At 32.9% G+C, this 21,096-nt stretch overlaps 1 protein-coding gene across 4 annotated transcripts in view; it reads right to left on the bottom strand.

The window, feature by feature from the left end:
- The window catches only part of nonC (serine/threonine-protein kinase Smg1), a 136,650-nt gene that overhangs the window by 24,258 nt on the left and 91,296 nt on the right, over positions 1-21,096 (bottom strand). For all 4 annotated transcript variants that reach the window (XM_076473742.1, XM_076473745.1, XM_076473744.1 and 1 more), the window contains 9 exons: positions 20,452-20,563; positions 19,446-19,616; positions 18,112-18,341; positions 17,011-17,109; positions 15,747-15,903; positions 14,790-14,876; positions 7,894-7,991; positions 7,331-7,484; positions 6,951-7,070 (listed from right to left, as the gene is read on the bottom strand). In XM_076473742.1, the coding sequence (XP_076329857.1) occupies positions 6,951-7,070; positions 7,331-7,484; positions 7,894-7,991; positions 14,790-14,876; positions 15,747-15,903; positions 17,011-17,109; positions 18,112-18,341; positions 19,446-19,616; positions 20,452-20,563 (1,228 nt within the window). The remainder of the gene's footprint in view (positions 1-6,950; positions 7,071-7,330; positions 7,485-7,893; positions 7,992-14,789; positions 14,877-15,746; positions 15,904-17,010; positions 17,110-18,111; positions 18,342-19,445; positions 19,617-20,451; positions 20,564-21,096) is intronic.

The raw sequence follows: 21,096 nt of genomic DNA, 5'->3' as shown, positions 1-21,096 counted from the left end.
ACTAACAATCATGAAAAGTTACTATTTTACAGCCTTCATCAGGAATGCTGTTAACCCCATGTGCATGGATAGAGTTGTAATACAACCATTCTGAAATAATTTCTAATAATAATTTTTAAGTCAATAAAAGTACTTTAGAAATCACATCTAACTTGGACCTGCCAAAGATGCAGTAAAAGGCTACTTTATGATATTTCCTCCATTAGAGTTTACTATATAAACTTCCTTAACACCCTCAATTAACATTATGCCTCATTTATCCTTAATTTTCAAAATAAAACATTAAAACTTTCATGGCTTCTTAACTTTTTTAATTCAATCTCAGTCATTTCCAGGCAAAAAAAATTTTGGCATGTAATATTATTAAATAAAAACAACTAGTCTCCATTTGTAATTTATCTTTTAAAATATTCTTGCAATTTGGTTAATATTTGATGAATGTATCTTTGTACACTGATTGGTCAATTTATCAGGAACAGCATCTACAATAAAAACTAGACAAAGATACTCACATATAAACTGGAATCAATGTTTTACTGATTGCACAAGTTATCTTGTTCAACTAAGGCTCATTCCTCAAGAAGTATGATCAACAATTGGTTCACAAAAGTCAAACAAATGATTACTTCTTTGAGAATGCCATCCAAGTTTACCTGCAACATGTTCAATCAGATTGAGATGTGGGGTTATGCTGACAAAAGAAATTACCTAAAGTTGCTGTTAAAGTCTTCTAACTATTTTCAGATAGTACAAGCATGTTGTTTTTTAGCATTACCCCTTTTCAAAGAGTACTTGTCTTCAAACATGAACTGTTACTTTGTACAGAAGATATGCAAGAGTTGGTGTAAAGAACCATACTAATTTTCACTTTTCCTGAATTTAAGTTTATTACTTTTAATTATTGTATTAATATGATTGTTATACAATTATTTATGTTTACATAATAAATGTTTTGATATACTATCTGTAACATCTTACTTGTCTATAACTAACAACAGGGAATTCTCTATAGCAGAAGCATGTCAAATTATTTTAGGCAGAATTAAATTTATTTGAATTTTTTTTTCCCTTTTTATTGGCTGCATTTTTGAGCAACAGCAATACCTGATTCAATTTCATTACCCCTTCAGGATCTCTACCAGCCTTCCCTCAAATTGAAGCTCTTTCAGAAGGGATTAGAGTAATTTAATTTTTGAAATTTTGAACATAGTCAATTACATCAAAAAAGAGTTTGACCTCCCTAAACCCAAAACTATAATTAGATCTCAAATTCGTCAAGAGATCACAGAGCTAAGAGCAAAACATTTGTACTGAGAAACTCTGAACCAATTTAAGAACTGCTATGATGAGGTTAAAAGGTAATGTGTCAGAGCTACTTTGTTTTTGTTTTTGAATTTTACACAAAGTTACATGAGAGCTATCTGCACTAACTATCCATAATTTAGCAGTGTAAGACAAGAGGGAAGGCAGCTAGTCATCATCACCCACTGTAAACTCTTGAGCTACTTTTTTACCAACAAATAATGGGACTGACTATCAATTTATAACATCCCTATGGCTGAAAGAGCAAATATGTTTGGTGTGACAAGGATTTGAACATGTGACCCTCAGATTACAAGTCAAGCACCTTAACCACTTGGCCTTCAGAGCTACTTATCTCAGATTATAAGCTAATCTGAAGTTACATTGTTGGTACAATTTAGTTGACCTTCAGTTACAAGCTGTTGGGAAGAAATAGTTTTATGTATGTATACAGGTATCACTATTTTAGAAATAAGGGAGTCACTGACAGTACATGAAGGAAAAACCTGATTTTTATGTGCCTTGTAAGTAATATTGCATTCAATTAGTTCAGTAATATTAGTTTCATTAACTGTATTGAGAAAGTTTAATAAACAAAACTTGCATACATACAGGGGATGGACAAAATAGTGCCTTCCCACCTGAAAATGTTTCTTGTATATATTTTATTAGATAACAGATAAATGTTAAACTATGTTTTTAAAATCCATTCAATTCAATGAGATTTGTACAAATATGATCTTGTACTGTAATTTTAACACTAGATTTCATAAATACCTAAACTTTTCATGATCTGACTTGCATTTTTCCCATAAAAAGCATTGTGCAGCTACTGTAGCTTTAAAACGTTATTCCAATTAGCCTACATTTTCTCCATAATTTTAGCATTCCATCAATAAATAAATAAATGAAACAGAACTGATTTACTGTTTACACTTTTTACTCCTAAACCCTACTGATGCCATGCTTTTCTACATGCATCCAAGATACACTTTTCAGAATGACTGTCAGCTGGCATGCAGTTTTTCTGGTTTACTTTGTAAGGTATGGTTAGAGTTGCCCAATTTTTTTCTACATTGGGCAAAATTCATCTAAATGGAATGCTGATCAACAAATGTTGCACTTAAAAGCTTGTAAGTCTTAGTCTTTCACTAGTAATTGGATGACAATTAATTAGTAGATGCAGTGAAAATATTTGTCTTGATACAATATCTTTTGATAACCTAAAGTAGTAAAAAATGTAAGACTAGCCAGTCAAAACTTTAAAAAAAAAAAAAAGGAGTTATTTTTACTTTCAAAGTTACAACTTTAATAGCCAACAAACTTTTATCATCAGTCTCTGGTAAACAATTTAATATCCAGACTGTTTCCCTTTGACTTTGTGATGACGAGAAATCCAAATAAAGTAAAAATGTATCTCAGGATGGCTGGTATGGGTATTAACACTTTTACTAATAAAGCAGAAAACATGTTGATCTTCTTGGGTCATCTTCAACTTGAAAGGTTAACCTGAGGAAAGCATGGACCTAACACCACAAATGTTAGACTATCACAAAATAAAAATAAAAATGTTACTTTCAATGCTATAAACAAAACCTTGCAGTTAGACCTTTCATAGCTAAGGGGTGTTAACTATTTACAACTCATGTTTTGCACTGAGTTTGTGTAGAAGAGCAAAAATGGCAGCCAAAAAGGTTGTGAAGTGCTATGAATTCCATTAATAGGACAGTTCCTATGGGAATATTAATTTTCAGTTCAGGATTATGCTTTTCAATACCATTTTTGAGGAACAGGGACGGTTGTTTTGACAAAATGTGTTGCTGAAACTTAATGTCATTTTAAAGTAGGAAATATCTTTTAAAAAAAAATGAAAAAATTAGAAAAATGGGCTAGAAGTGTCTTAAATGAGAGTTTCAGAAGTACAATATTCTTTTAGTTTCATCTTAAAGAACACAGCCAAACCAAATGACCTACTGAGGTTCTAAAAAAGTAAAGGAAACAAAATTAATATCCTAATTTTAAAGTACAAAAAAATTTAGTAATCAGAATTTACAGTTCAATTTTAAAGATCTGGCCTACTTCCTTTAGAAAGGCAGCATTATTCATAAGTTTGTACACAACGTCAATATCAATTAATCAGTTTCTTAAATACATAATATCCAATTCGGCTTACACGTACATGTTGACCTATTTTAATACAGACAAGTCTGTGAAGTGCCTGAACAACTAATATCCCATATATTATGTGATAAGATAGACAATTTAATGGAAGATAAACTCAGACTTGCTTGAAACTGCATATACTGCTCAAACACAGATAATTATTTTGTTCAGCCTCAGCAAAGTGATAAAAAAAGAAGTGTAACAAAATGACTGTCTGAGAAGTGCAGTTTCAAGCTATACTGGATCTATTCAACTAAGACTGTTTCCAACACTCATTTCAGATTTGTAAGTGTTTCAATGGAGAAAACTTATACATTCCCAAAGTGTGAGATTATTTAGCACCATGTGAATTATAATGGAAAGAAGAGTTTGGTGTTACTCACTGAACATTCTATTATTTTAGTATCCATTATCTCAATGGAGTCTTTGATCATGTCACACTTGCTCTGTATACATGCCTTTAAGTTTCATAGAATATAAAATTAAATATGTTCACTAACTTGCATGTATTATAATGAAATCAGATTAGGATGTATTTCAATTCATCTTATCCACTCTAGACTTCAGTCACTGCTCTAATGTAGGCCAGTGTTCTATATCACTGGGACAGAAGTTATTTTAGTAAAAAAGTTCAAAAGAGATGAGTTTGATTAAAAGTCAGAAGTTTGTCCAGCAAAATCCATCCACAACATGACTCTTGAATGACAATCAATATGTTCATACTTATTACTAAATAATAAAACTGTACTGCAAATGTGGAAATAACATGCCCTAATATACTGTTTTTCTACTTACATTCAGAATTAAATATGTACACACACTTCACAACATGAAACTTATTACTCATTTAACAAATAGTTATTAAAACCTAGAAAACTCAAATCTGTGAAAGGAAGGTGGTACACAATCCAGCACTAACAGAACAGTGAATAACGTACCAGATCACTACCGACTTCAGTTTTTAGCTTCTCAAATTACTGTATGCTATGTTAGTGTGCCTAACATAATGTTATAGTTCACGTCACCATTACAAGATATACTCTATCTGACATCCATGCACAATGACAATAGCCCTTCCATGTAGTTTCAAACTGGAAAAAAAGCTACCACACAAAAAAGATGTCTTGTTAAAAGTACATCACTTTTCCTGCAGGCTTTACAAAAGGCACCTAGTGTAAGAGGATCACAGCTTCCTAGTAGATATTTCAACATTTCAATCACAGAAATCAGCTGATGACTTGTTCAATAAATTTTAATATCAAAATGGAATTAAAAACCCAATCCATTCTCAGCTGCATGAGGTCTGCAATAGTTAAACAGAGACAGCTTGTATACATGTGTCATGTCACTTTTTCAGTTGAAAATCCTATTTTTATTTATTATTATTATCATCATCATCATATTGTGTACTGTTGTATGGAAGTCACAAAGCATTTACCACTGACCTTTGTATGAGTAAAACCAGGAATCCTCTAAAAATTGTTGGTGATGAAAAAAAAATTAAATCAACATTAACCACCTTCACCCACATAAATCTTTGTAAAATTACATATGTTGCAAAACTGAACATATTACACATGACAGAGTATAAAACTTCACTTTGGTGGTATGGATATTACATTACAAGTTAACATGTTTCAAGTGTTAAAGATTTTAGATAAGACTGAAGATTTAAAATAATGACCACTAAAAGAGCTGGAGAACTGGACAACCTTGAACATTTTTTTTTTTTAAATGACAAATGAGACCTAAAAGTCACTAAACTTAATGAGATTAAATTATTCACTAAAAAATTAGGGATAGCTTGACAAAGAAGTTAAAAAAGTGTAGAAATCACAAAAAAGCAGAGATAGAGATTAAAAAAATTCAATAATTCCATCTAATAAAATTTAATCTTTACAATGTAGTAAACTGTATGTCATTCATCATCAATTCCTTTTGTACCAATGTTTAAGGTACAAACATTATTACACTCCCTTTTAATACTTAATTCTAACTCAGCCATGGAAAATTGAATATATATTTAAGAAACTGTGGTAAAATGTGGTTTGTTCAAGTAAACAAGTCTTATTTATCATTTCTAAAAGTTAGCTCTTGTTTTGTATAATTTCCATTTAAGTGTTTTAATATTTTATAGACTGGAAATGTATCACTGATAGTCCCTTTTTTCTCTTTACACAGTGGAATTATTAAACTAAACCACATGAATTTCAGCATGTGTGCATGCATACATACATCATTATCTAATTTCATTATCTTTTAAAAAGATCAATATAATTAGATTTTGTATTTCTAATAATTTTTTTTCAGGCTGTGAAAGTTGTTTTACATAGCCAGTTAATTTCAATTTGATATTCATTAACATATTTTATACCCTACTTTATTTGGCCAATAACAATAATGATTTATTTCAGCTGCAAGTCATTACAAAAAAATGTCAAAACTTAGAGATTTACTAGTGGCCAATGACTTCACCACTACCTTTGTCAACTACCTTTATACTACAATATGTTATATCTGTTTGATGATGTCACACTATCGAGATTGCTCTGTATACATGCCTTCAACTAAAAAAGTAGTTTGTTTCTAATAAACAAGTTATTTTACTTACATATTGTTTGAACACAAGTGTAACAATACATTCAATAAAAAACAACAACTTGTGTTCATCCAGTAGTTTGCCATCACAATCTTAGCTCAACTTACCTGATATCTTGCTACAAAATAATCCTGTAGCTTTTAAAACCAAAAACATTATCAAGAATAAAATGAATGTCAAACAAATTTATAAAAATGTCCATATCTATTATTTGTTCCTGGGCATTCTGAATTTCACATTAAGACCCCATTTTCATCTCAGGTCACCGATATGTTGAAAAACTAGAACTTACTAGAACAGCTTTTATTTACCATATAACAACAAACATGAAATATAATTTCTTTTATTGAATCATTGTCACCCCTTGGTTATAGCAATTTTAAAGTAAAATTCCAATAACAATTGTTCAAACTATGTGCCATGAAATAAAGAGGTGGCAACAAAATACTGTATAACTACTGACAAAGAAGGAAAGAATCTTTAGAAATAAGATAAGATGTAGATAATATTTCCAAAAAGATATCTTAAATACAAATCTATACCTTACTATAAACAAAAATTCTAAAAACAAAACCTATAAATATATTTCTTACCAGTAAGTTGTCTAACAGCTGCTTGATAATGAAATTTGGAACATTGTTTTTCTTAATGAATATAAATGTTATTTAGTGCTCTAAAATCAATTCTAAAATATGTTCAGATAAGAAATATTAAAATGGAATTACAATTGTGTTGGGATTAGATAATTTTTTTATTTTGTATATATAATCAATTTCTAGATCCTGTTTGATGTCACAAAAATAAAAAGTATGTACTGTGAAAATTTAATTAGAGCCAGCATTAAAACAAGATATTCTGAACAAACAAACAAATGTAACAAGCCTACCTCAACCCCTGTAATACCAAGAGCAGTTTCAATGTTTGGTGTCATTCTAAAGGGTACTTTCTCTGGCACTCTTAGATTCTTGCCTTTCTCAAAACAAACATTGTAGTCAATATGTACAACCTATACAAAAGTAAAAAGTGTTCGATAAACACACTGCACGGTAACAAAATTTAATCAAACCAAATTAAATCCAACCCATGCTCGTTAGTATAGAAGGCAATCATCTTGCATAAAATGGAAAGTAATCTATTTAATACAACCATTCATTGTCTCACACTCTTCCTTTAAAAAGGCTCAATTATATAATGAATCACAATGTGCCTAAAATACCTCATTTGTAATACTGCAATGGTGAATTCATAAAAATATATAAAAATTACCTCTCCTGTTGCTAGGTCCACCAAAACATTGTCAAGGTGACGGTCTCCAAGTCCAATAATATAACCAATCATCGACATTACTGCTGTAGAATGGCTGTACGTTTGGGTAACTTCCCACCACTCTAATGCACTGCTACAAGAGCACCATAGTTCTCTGTAAGTAAAGAGCACAAATTTGACACAAGCACAATAATGTAAAACATCAACAAGAGCAAAAAACTTCTCTGTAAATAAAGAGTACCCTGTGATACATATCGTAAAACATCAACAGCAACACCAGAGTTCTTTGTAAATAAGATACACGCATGTTACACTAAAGTATCAATTCTGATTTTAACCATCCACATCATGGTATCTAACTTATTTAGAACCCCCAAAAATTTACAAAAATATTAAAAACATAATAGGACAAAGTAACTTAAGTTTATTTTGTATTCTCTTAACAATTTGTCTTATAGTACTTTCACCATCACTAAATAACTTCTATTTTAAGATCATCCACAAATGTTCAGTTGTTTTTAAGATCCTACAAACAAGCCATAAATACTTTATTAATGACTTACTTGGTCAACAGATCTCGTGGTGTTTCACACATCAAATCTTTAAGGACATGAAGAAGAATGGACAATGGCCATTCTTTTCGGCTATCCACACTGATTCCCTACGAGTAAAAATAAATGTAAAAAAATTGTTAAAACCCAAGCTACTTTTCCAATACAAAAGTGATACACATAGTAAAAAATTGAAAAAATGGAATTTCTTAATCTAAAAAGGAAATGAATATCCCCTCTTTGGGTCAGGATGGTTGGTTGATTCAGCACAAAGCAGATGGGCTATCTGTGCCAAACATCCAGTAAAAATTTAAAATTAAAGTAAAATTAGGAAATGTATAAAAGGAAATTCAGGTAAAACAAGACAAACACAAATAGCATAAAACTAATATTTACATCTAGTCTACAACGTTAAGAGAAAAACTACAGTGATACAAGTTGTAAAGGACTTTCTGTAACACAACTGTAATTATCATAATTCATCAGAAAGACTAACAGATAAGAACAAAAACCACCATCAGTCACCTGAAGTTGGCCATTTTCAAAAAGGACGGTAAAAAAAAGGTTTTAAAAGATGTGTAGCAAAATTTTAATAACTCACTGGGATGACTAACGGATAGCTCAAATAGCAGCATTAGTGACCTGAAGTTGGCCTTTCCATTCCTGGTATCAAGTTATTTGATGTTATGACCATTTTATAATTTCAAATTGAACTAGATACATTTTGATTCTTAAGAGGGAATTACATTAAAAAAGGTCTAATGTATAAATTAAGAACATTAATGGCCTTTAAAAAACTAAAAACATCTCTAAAATGGACAGTGTCACCATCGCCAATAACACTATCTTTACGGATAAACCTTGGAACAAAACATCTTTAAAATGGTGCCTTCGTTGAGAGCCATCATGGCATGACAGTAAAATGTGGCTTATTGTGACCCGAGTGTTACACAGACAATACATTGGTGCACCAGTCCCAGATAAAAGAAAATGATGGAGTTAATTATGACCAATGTATAGTCTAGTTTGAACAACCTCCTCTTTCCAATCCTTACGGAAGCAAGATGGTCAAAGTGCAATAGAGGGTTTTATTTGGAAAAGCTTGTTTTCATGTTGCTTTCTCCAATTCAACTAGCACGGAGTCAAGCCTTGAATACAAAACCATAGTCCATGTATGGAACAGGCACAGCAATGATAATACCAGAGCACATAGATTTAGCTGCAGTGTTGGTAAGCTCATTCCCACAAATACCAACGTGGGCTGGTATCCAGAAAAACTGGATATAAGTAGATGTTAAAGAGAAATGAGCCAGTCAGTTTTGAATATTGGTGAGAACAGGGTGTGAACTAACATGAAGCAATTCTAGGACCAGTAGTACTATGCGAGTCTGTATAAATAGTGCAGTTTGAGTACTGCTTAGCTTCTATGTGATCCAGGGCAAGAGAAATGGCATACAGTTCAACAATGAACACAAAAGCTGTAGAGGGGATTCTGCACACAACCACCAAACCACAACAAACCATGGCAAAGCCCACATAATCACTTGATTTTAAACCATCTGTATAAAGAGAAATGGAAGCATGGTTCAAAAGATGTTCAGCAAATAACAGACAGTATTTCCAATCAGGAGTGTTTGCTTTCTCAGATGACAAAGATAAGTCACATTTGGGGACTGTAAGAAGCCATGGTGGGATGGGTTGACCAGTGGATACAGCATTGTTTTCCAAGAAGTGCAGAAAGCCCCAGTTTGCAACAGTGAGAGGGAGTTGTTCAGTGATGGCATTAATCAAACATGTGGTCAGCTTCCGGTCAGTTACCTTTTTCTTTCTTTGTAAACCTGACGATGACCAAAGAAGGTCAAAATGTTGTTCGCTCCTCTACACAAACAAGCTGCTTTTACATATATATTTCTCTACAAGTGGGTTTTCTCGAAATCACTGATTAATCTTTATATTGAAGAGTGTCACACTCAAAACACAGCCCTAAAGGACTCCAAGTTCTTGCAGAAAAGAATGGGAAAGTGTTGAATCCACATGAACTTGGAATCTCCTGTGGATTAAAAATTTTTTAATGAAATGGGCAAATGGCCATGTTACCCATATATATGGAGGTCTCACAAAATGCAATACCTCCATGTTGTATCATAAGCCTTCTCAATGTCAAAGAATATTCATACAAGGTGTTGTTTGAGAAACGTTTCTCTGGTTGACATTTCAAGTTAAATCAGGTGGTCCATGGTTGAGCCCTGTCGTCAGAACCCATGCTTGGTAGGCAAGAGGAGGTTGTTTTATTCGAGGAACCAAACAAGATGAGCATTCACCATACTCTGAGGTCTTACAGAAATTGGATGGTAGTTGGAAGGAATCTTAGGATCCTTTCCAGGCTTAGAGAAAGGTAGGACAATAGCCTGGTGCCAGGCATCAGGAAAAACATTCTCCTGCCAGATCCAGTTGAAAACAAATCAGAAGAACAGCAAGAGATAGATGGCACAGCATTTCATAGTGTACATTATCAGGTCCAACTCATATACTGCCAGACTGATGAAGGGCCTGTTTGAGTTCCACGAGTATAAAGGGACGATTATAGTCAAAGACTACCAGTTTGAAAGGAAAGAGGTGATCACTCTGCCTGAATCTTAACAGCTAAGAAGGTGGAGGAAGAAGCAAATGTGCTAGATACCTGGCAAAAGCTTTCACCTACAGTATCGGTGATGCTCTGGGTATTAGCTACTTCCTGGCCGAGAAGCAAGATCAACAGGGGGAACAGAATTATATTGCCCAATGACCTTTCGAATCTTGTCCCATATAAATTTGGAACTGATGGTAGAAGATATGCTGGTTTTGAACTCAATCCAAAAGTCCTTCTGGCTTTGATGCCTTACCCACCAAGCATGTGAATGGGCCTACTGGAAAGCGATGCAGTACGAGAGCGTGGGATACCTACGAAAAGTATCCCAGACCTGTTTTTGAGCCTTCCATGCCATGTGGTAGGCAGAATTCCACCACAGACAAGGATATCGTGGAAAACATGTCAAGGTTTTAGGAACACACTGAGCAGTTGCTTGTATAATACACTCAGTTACTGCTGCCACACAGTCATCCACTGATGGCTTACAGACGATAGCAAGATCAAGTTCTGTGAGAGTAGTGAAAAAGGACCTGTTTGCCTGACCCAGCTTCCACCGGTGGCATCGACCATAGCCAGTCTCTCTCAAAATTATAGAGAAATGACCACTGCCTCATGAATTATTGTCAACTCTCCAAAAAAAAATTGGAGAATAGTGAAGGGGAGCAAATTGAGAGATCAATAGCAGTAAAGGACTGACTAGGAGCATGAAAATAAGTAGAAGAACCAGTATTGAAAAGAGAAAGATTGTGATCAGAGAGCACATGCTCTACAGAGCAACCCCTTCTATCAATATCAGCACTTCCCCAGAGAGGATGATGTCCATTAAAGTTCCCCCCCCCTCGATTGAAAAGGGAGATGGCAACTGTTCAATGAGAGCATCAAGGTCCAATTTATTATAAGTCTCTCCAGGTGACAAGTAGAGAGAACAAAGTGATAGTACAACCCAAGGAAACACGAATGGTTACGGCCTCCACGGGTGTGTCAAGTGGCAAAGACAGGGAGGGCACGTGCTGATCAACCAACAGTGCCAACCCTCCATGCACTCATCCATCACACAGCCTGTTATTTCTGTACAAAGAAAACTGCCAAAAGGTGACCGTATTGGCAGGTTTCAGAAATGTTTCCTGCAAGGAAAGACATACAGGATGGTAGGAGCAATCAGTGTTTTGATGTCATCTAGATTAGAATGTAAACTTCAACAGTTCCATTGTATCAAGGTAGCCATTTTTATTTATGTGTAGGTGAATTGAGTAGAGAACCCTTCTGTTTACAACCACATCTTTTTTCTTTACTGTCTTAGAGGGAGGTCTATAGACCTCCATGGATCCTGTCCTGGATTGATTGGGCAGGTCTTCGCTGTTGGAAGAGAATTCCAGCGACTGAGGACATGAACAAATGATCGTTTTACATCTTGGGGTGGGAGAAGAAGACGTATCTGAGGAAATACCTGTATCCAGAACTAAAGAAAGTGGATCTTGGGATTTGCTTGAACATATATAAGGGACAAAGTGTTGAAGTTGATTCATTAATGTTTTTAACCATGGAGGTAAAAAAACTTTACATTTGGTTTGAGAACAATTCTTTTGGAGACACAGAGATTAATCTGCACTCCCACTGTAGTAATGAAATGAAGTGCAGCAGGATATGTCATAGATGAAGTGGTGGACAGCAACTTTCAAGCCTCAGGATAAGTAATATTATGAATTCGTTTCAAATTCTGCACCTTTTTTTCTCCCAATCATTAAGGGCAAGAACGAAAGTAGGACAGGTAAGAGCCATTGCAATTGATGCAATAAGAGTCCTTTTCACACTCGTAGGAATCATGGTCCTTGCCACTGCAACGAGTGCACGTCAAGGAACCAAGACATGATGTCTTCAAGTGACCAAACTGCTGACACTGGAAACATCTGAGAGAGTTTGGAATGTATGGCCATACCCTGCAATTAAGGTAAACTGCCATGATGGTGGCAGGTGGACATGGTGATGTAAATGTCAGGAAGACATTGGTTGGCATCATAATTCCATCTTTGAGGGCAGAGATAAACTACAGAAACTCCTTGGGTCGAGAAACCAGCGAGAATCTCCGACTAGGGGATGTTCTTCAAATCCCTCTCAACAATAACTCCTCATGATGAATGCAAAGTAACATGAGGTATAACCTCAAGGTATATCCCCAATTGCCTTTCAATGCAAGAGGAATTCACTGTGTTGAGATGTAACTGTTTCAACCAATATGTCACCAGATCGAAGCTTCTTTACTAACTTAGAGCCAGCAAGTCCCTCCAGTCCCTTCTGAATGAAAAAGGAAAACATTTGCCCTAAAGGTTTGTCTGAAAGAGAATGTAGTATAAAAAAATGATGGACAACAGCTGTTACAGATGTTGAAGATTGCTGCTCAGAATCTTCAAGACGTGGCCATTTACCTATAGACTGTTTTTCATTATTTTATTTAAGTTTTTATTTTGAGGATCCATAATGAAAAAAGGATATTTCAGTGCCCACTGACCCCACCCACAATGGAGCCTTACAAGAGGACTCACTACAATACCAAACATGGACACTGCAGCAACACCAAAGTTTCATAAGCACTATACCTAAACACCAGCATCATATACAATGTCCACAACACTTATTGAGAAAATCCAACACTTGTACTTGGTTGACCCAAGCCCAACTGGACCAGCCGACTGACCCAAGGGGGACCAACCTCAAGGCCAATCATCACAAGAATTCAAGGCCAAAGTGGTGTGTTAGGATTGGACCCCTCAATCACCAGGATCCACTCCTCCCCTTCAAGGGTCACCATGCACAGCAAATACATGGGTGGATATTTAGATCTCAGAGGAGGTAAACTGAACGAACAGAACCTTCCCTCGGAGGTCTCCTCACCATGTACAGGAATCCACACCAAGGGACTTAGGGTAAGGAAATCTGATGAGTACCAAAAATAAAAGTTAATAAGAAAGAATATTTTTATTCTGAAGTGTTAAATATGTACTAAACTTTATGTAAATAACTGCTTGTTCTCAAACACTTCAATACATATACATAATACAAGCATTTTTACTCAAAGTAAAGAATGATGCTTTACACTCAATTGTCACTCCAAAATTTGAATATCTTAAAAAGTAATTATTGAGCTTTACTAACTTCCCCACAGACCATGCAAGGAGAGCAATACTTTAAGAAGATAAAATCATGCAATTTGTAAGACTAAAAAATGTTCAAAACAAATATCTGAAGAACTTTTGTAGTTTCAATGTACAAATCAACAAACATTTTGCCAGCTACTGTAGGTTTTTTATTATTGTATTTTAAAACTTATGTTTAACTGATACAGGTGAGAACTAAATTTACTCAGAATGGCATAGTACAGTGAATAAAATTAGGTTGATGTTTAACAAACTTGTAGTAAATATATTTCACATTACCAAAAACTTGTTCTTTATTAACTCACAGATCTTAGATCAACAAAAGTAAATAATTTAAAAAATATTCGTTCCCCCACATTTCAAATATTGAGGGAGAACAGAACAGAGAACAAGAGAATATTCTCTATAGCTGCAGCACTTGAAATTATTTAAGGCATGAATAGGGTAATTTAACACACAAGACTTTTTTCCCCTTTTATTAGCTATATTCTGATGCATCAGCAACACTAAGTGGGGTGCACATATTCTAAATTTGATTTTATTACTCATCCGGATCCCCACCTGCCCATACTCAAATTGATATTATTTTAGAGAGGATCAGAGTAAATTAATCCATGACACATTAATCCATCAATAAATCAACTGAAAGGGTTTGACCTTCTCAATCTAAAACTAACTGAATGTCAAATCATTTGAGAGATGACAGAGCTACAAGCTAAATGTTTGTACTTGTAAAATCCAAAACCATTCTATGGGATAATATGCGACATCTTAAAATAGTAAAACATAGATGACAAACTACTCTGTGTAGAGGAAAGGATTTCTTCAGGTATGAATTCCCTACTTACTGACATTTAGCTTTTCTTCCTAACCACACAGAAGAGCACACACTCACAACAAAGAAAGCAAATACAAGACTTCCTCCTGTATGAAAGAATACTATCCTTTTCATATTTCAAATACATAAATACACAGAAACACAAATTACAAGGGAAATATAATTCCTTCCTTAAAACTATACTTCCATACATGTTTGCTAGTATAAATAAAGAATTATATAACCACATGCACAAATGTCCCGATATAAAAATCCAATTTCTAAAACAACAAAAACATTCTTAAAGTACCTTCTCTTTCAAAATAGGATTCAGTTTATTATAGAACACCTCAGATGGTCGGAGAATGGTTGATGGAACAATGCTGACTCCGGCAGCCTATTAAATAGAGCAGATAACAATAAATTAATTGTGAAGCAAATTTATCAAAGAAATATATTGGGATAAACCATCACATACAAAAATGTAGCTGTTGAAAGTTTCATGTTTCATATGGTAGGTTTAGCACCCAGCAACAACTTCATACTCGTACACCTATAGTTAGACTAATAATTATACTTACACAACACAGTACATAGTAGTGAAATACAAAAATATTAATTTCCTGACAGAGAATGTTTTAAAAGCATGGCAATGTATTAACAGACAAAATAATCTATTTAGTCATTAACTGCCTGCAAAAAGTAATTCAGTGAACAGTACTCATGTACTGTTACTAGCTCAAAATGTTATGAATATATAAGATGTGAGTCAAGGGGCCACAAAATATTCATATATAAAATAATATGGCTGCAGTAGCACAACACAATGCTTTACAATTTGAAAGAGACTAGATCTCTAGATATATAAACTGTTGTTGATACAGTCTAAAAGACAAAAAACTCTTGCTAAAATTCACAAAAAAAAGCAAAATCCATAAAAGTTCCTATTAACTTTCATGAAAGAGGTTCTATAGAATATACACAAATTCTTACAATTTACAGTACCAATTACATCAAATGCTATGAATTTATATTAAGGTAGCATTTGCTGCTTTTAAAAACAATGCAAATTTTAAAGTTTCAATTGTGATAAATCAAACTATTAAAACACTTTCTTTTAACAAGCTTCCAAATTAAAATAGTGTATACTGGTAAAAATAAACAATTTCCTTAAATTTATCATTGAAGAAATGTTTTTCAAAGAATAAACTTTTGGAAATATTTACATAAAAATTCAGGTATCAATTTGAATAACTCAAAAAAGTACCTGGTTCTTCAAAACTTGAGCCACAGCTTCTCTTTGTTGCCAACGTTTGTACAAGCCAAACAGAGCCGTAGCACCATCTACCCATTGTATTAGTCCAGATCGTGGTCCAAGAGGGGTAACTGAATAGTGTCGAGCTTTGTAAATAACGTTACCATTTCTGAAAATCAAAACAAATACTTGTTCAGTTTGTAGTCTAAGATCTTAGTTGATCTCTAATACTCTTAACTACCACAGCATATTCCATACATTGAAATATTAACTAGTTGCATATGTTACAACTTTCTTCCTTTTTGAAAATTTTTAGATGTGTGGGTATCATATTACAGTTGGCAAAACACGAATAATTAATTCTTGCAACTTCATTTTACAGCTATGTGTAATAAAATGCGAGTTAACCTGACTGAGTGAAAATTGTACTTGTGATGGAAAAGCTCCAATACCATTATTACTATTAAAAATAAGATATGGTACTTTACTTTTTATACAGGGTGTTCGGAAAGTCACTGTGCAGTTTTGCAATCATATTTTATTCAGTCTATTTCAAGCCAGCAACTGATAAAGGTGTTTAGAAACAAAATAAGAAGGATCCAGGTCTCTACTGATGCCAATGGGGGTCACTTTCAAGATTTTTTTTTATAATTATCATTCATATTTACCTCCTGCATTCTATATTGAAACATGTCTATTAATAAATATATAAGTGCACAGTGACTTTCCAAACACCCTGTACAACAAAAATCACAGAAGTTGAAAAAAAACAAAGCATAACAACAAATCACTGAAGTTTAAATGAAACAAATACACAAAAAGCTTCCAATACAAAGAAAAATTACAAATCATGCAAAAAGATAAAATTAAGAGTTTATTAAAATATACTACATAAAACAAAATTGTTCTACAAAAAGAATATAAGTAACTGTACTTAAAATTGGTTTTCAACTTACAGAAGACTAATAAATCATAAGCCACAGGGGAAAAATGAAAAGTTAACCCTTTCCATCCTGATTACATTATTCTACAATTTCCACATCTGTTTAAATTAAAATTCCCCCCCCCCAAAGTACAGAATAAAGATCTAAAAGGAATCGAGGAAAAACATGAATATGAAATCTAATATAAAACAGCATAATAAGTTTTAAAAACATACTATAAAAGTACTTACAAGACAATCAGAACTGTTATATGTTACATATTAATTACAATAACAAAGAAAAATTTCAGTTCATTAAACAAACATTTTAATGTGCAGCATGAGCAAACCCACCTTTTTTTCTTCATAAACATATTATTCACAATAGATAAGAACTGCATAATGCGTTCATCAAGATGAAGGTCTTCCAATCCTTTAAAAAGGTAAGTGTATCTATAAAAAACAAAACAAAAACAACTAACATTTAATTTTTAATAAGCATTGGATAACATGCATCAATTATCACTTTTACAATAATGTAAAAACAAAACACACGAGAATCTTTCACCTCTAGCTTTACTAAATATGTAACAAAATATGCATACATCTGAACTAATAAATATAAAAAAAAATACATACAGAAATCATAATCCTAGAGAAGGTAATTCAGAAAATATGCCCTTTTTTAATACTTCTAACTTTATTCTTTCCATACTGTGCACTTTTGATGTAGCAAATAAAAACAATATGAGCACTTGCCAGACAATTGTTTTTACAGAATTACAATAAAACTTATTTAAAACAAAACAATTTTTGCCGTTATATTATCACACACGTGAACAAAGAATCTGTCCCTCTCTGTGCCTCCTCGTGTGACTGCCTCTGTGTCTCTCTCTCTCTCTGTGCCTCCGTGTGTGTGTGTGCATCTCTGTGCCTCTGTGTGTGTGTGCATCTCTGTGCCTCTGTGTGTGTGTGCATCTCTGTGCCTTTGTGTGTAGAGAGAGGTTTGATTTTCTATATTATATTGAGCTACATCATCATTTTCTGTATTTCCCACTGCCTTTTTGTCATTATTTAATTTTCATTTTATTTCTGTTGATTTTGATTTTATCTTTATAGAAATTAACTGTTAAGTTATAACCTAGAATTGTTTGTGACAGGTTTAGTTTCATGTCAATGGAGTGTGTAAAGTTCATAAGGCCAACTCATACTGAACATCCAGTTTACATGACATTGATATCAGTCTATATATTTCACACTCATTAAACATAACCCTTTATTCTCCTGAAGAAGAGTAGTTAACTATTCGAAAGCACTCGAATTTTGGGTATGTTTTGAAAATATTACAACATTTGTAGATGATTCCCGTGTGCTAACTACTTAACCTGAACACACAAAGTAAAGATATGGCTTAAAGAGAGAACTGCTGTGTATTCAACCTTACTAAGTACATACTTTTGTCCATCAGATCCTACAAATGCCAGTTTCTTGGGCTTTGTCTTAGTTGGCAAGATGGACACATTCTGAAAGAAAGACTGAATAGTAACAATACTTGAAGATGTGGCATTGATCCCCGGCATAGGGATAACAGTTGACTTCAGGTCAGCTAAAACGGGACTAATCTTGTCCATCATCAGGTGACCCCTTGACTGCTGTTGGACTTTCTGTTGTAGCATTTGGTGGAGCTAAACATTTATTACAAGTTAATTAAATAATCTCAAATCAGATATTATAGACATTTTTTAAAGATATTTAGAAAACTGGCAGAAACCATGAAGTTCATAAACTAACTGTTTTGAAGAACATTTAATACTGTATTGTATTTTGTTGCTAATAAAGTTATACGTCACAAGGGTCAAACCTCAATTTTTTTTTTTTAAATTTAAAACTTAAATACTTGTTCAGATTACTTCTTGATTTACATAATAAAAATATATGTTTTGTGTGTTTGTTATTTTATTTTGTTTTTAAAACATGATTTTCTTCTAGTCTTTTTTTTTTTTATAAATTTGATTTTTGTACTTAACTATTCAAAATGTTAAGATTATATAAGTTGCAATTACTGTCTGTTTCTGCACCCAGTAATGTATAATACATAGCCTATACACAGATAGAAATAAATTTCAATTACATGTAATACTACAGTTATTATTATGTTGTTTATGTCTATAATACAATCACCTACAACACAACCATACTTAAATACATTCCTTTAAAAAGATTATATACTAAAATAATAGTGCTGACAGCTATTCGCCAATTAATCTATTTTTTTAATTAAATTTCACTAATGAAGTTAACATTTTGGTTTTTATATCCATACTATCCAGAAAATAAAATATGGCAGAGATTAAACAGAAAAAACTTCAAATGTTCAACTGCAAAATAAACCTAGTGGTTCTAATAAACAGCTGTTGATTAAGGTTAAGGTTTGTTTTTTTCAAAGAACATGAACCCTACAACCTTGGGTATCCTTTACTGTTCAAGACTTGTAACATTATCTGAAAGATTGCCAACTTTCGTGAACTAAATACTATATTGAAAGTTAAAATGCACTAAATCTATAAAGACTTTAAAGTGAGAATAAAGAGGCTATGAGGTCAGTGAAATTGACCAAGCCTGTGTTGAGTGTTAAAGCCTCAGTTTTTAAAGTTCAAACTATAAAACTAACTATGCATTTTACAATCCCTATCATTTATATTTAACCTACACCAATTTGTTTTTACTCCATCGAATGCACAGTGTAACTGGTCTATATTAAACTATTAAAATATACAGAAATATAGTACCTGCTTATAATACTGAAGACTCTGGTGAGGTTGGTATGGATTAGATGGATTCTGAAGTTTCTCCAAAGTAGTCTCAATAACCTCGTTAAATGTATTCTGAAACCATTGTTCATGGGGAGTTTCAGGGGGCTGGGATGTAATTTGCTGGAGTTGTTGGAGAACAAAAAGTACCTGAAACATGTTTTAACACAGTTCAATTAATAATAAAAGGATATATTATTTTTGGAAAATATATTAGGTAAATACCTTATGGACATTATTACTAACAGTCTCATTTAAACAACAGACAGATATAAACAACCAACAAAATTTAATAATAGAAATTATTTAATTTGCAGAGAACCATGAATACTCAAAAGTTAATAATGAAAAGGATTCAGAAACAATTCTGCACTACAATGTCAGCTTTAGGGTTCCTATCCAAGAGATTTAGTCCATTTTAAGAAAATAATTTTATTTTTATTTTAAAAAATCAATTATTGAACACATCTAAAATGTAGTTTTTACAAGAAAAATCAATATCCAGAAAGTCTTAATTTGTGCTCACATAATAAGTAAAAGTGACCTTCATGTACCTGTTCCCTTAAACAATATGAAAAAAATAATTAAAGATTAATTCTTTCACTGTTGCAAGACTTGTTTTGTTTACAAAACCAAGGTTGATATACACAAAAATTTATAGGGAAAATTAAGTGTAAGTAATAAATTTCAGAAGAAAAAAAATCAAGGAACCTTTCTTTACTGAAATGTATTAGCCAGATAGTGTGAAATAACAGTTTAAAGTTTTCTTGAGGTATTCCTTGATGACAAAAATACTCAATAAAGCTGTAATAAGTGGTCAAAATAATACAAGTAAAACATTACGAAACTATACTACAAAAACAAGCTTAGTTTAAATATAAAAACTTTCTATAACAGTTAATGACAGAACAATCAGATGAAAGAAAATTACAATACTAAACAAATGAAAAATTAAAATAGAGTAAATATAGCACACACAACTTACAGTCTTCAAAAACACATGATGTTTTTCCTTGATTATTTGCAATTTATCTTGTTTACTAAGAGAAGAATTGCCTTCAACTTTCTTTATTTCTTCTTCAAGGATGGAGACTCGTCTAAAATTTATATTACAATTATCAAGGTGTTTAGTCTTTCAAGCACCTTCTTTAAACAAAAATACAGATACAAAAGTAATTAGGTACATTATACACTGTTCAAAATCTTCTTGTTACATCAAATCCATAAGTAGTTGTGAAAATTGTCCAACATGGTGACCCACAAGAATCATTTTAACACTCCTACGAAAAGTGGGGCCTAATAGGCCCCAGAGCAACTTGAAAGGTTATTAATATTAGGCTAATAATTTTGTATTTAAATGAAATTGCCATTTAAATCCATTAATGAATGGATTAACGAGATTCCCACTGTCCCTATCTACTATCTAGCGAAACCACAGCCAGGAGAACGGGCTTGGAGAAATCAGGACTAGAAACGTCTTTTCGTAGGAGTGTTAATAGTTTAATTATCGAAAAGTGAATATAGTATTTACTACTTCATTAATTCTTGTATGGTTAACCTTGAATATTTTTAATTTGTGTATTTTGGTGAATTCTTTCAGTTCATATTATACTGTTTTACCTTTTATTCA

The sequence above is a fragment of the Tachypleus tridentatus genome, chromosome 12, assembly GCF_004210375.1.
Source record: "Tachypleus tridentatus isolate NWPU-2018 chromosome 12, ASM421037v1, whole genome shotgun sequence".
Lineage (NCBI taxonomy): Eukaryota > Metazoa > Arthropoda > Merostomata > Xiphosura > Limulidae > Tachypleus > Tachypleus tridentatus.
Note: the sequence above shows the minus strand (reverse complement) of the source record. Positions and strands in the feature narration are given on the sequence as shown.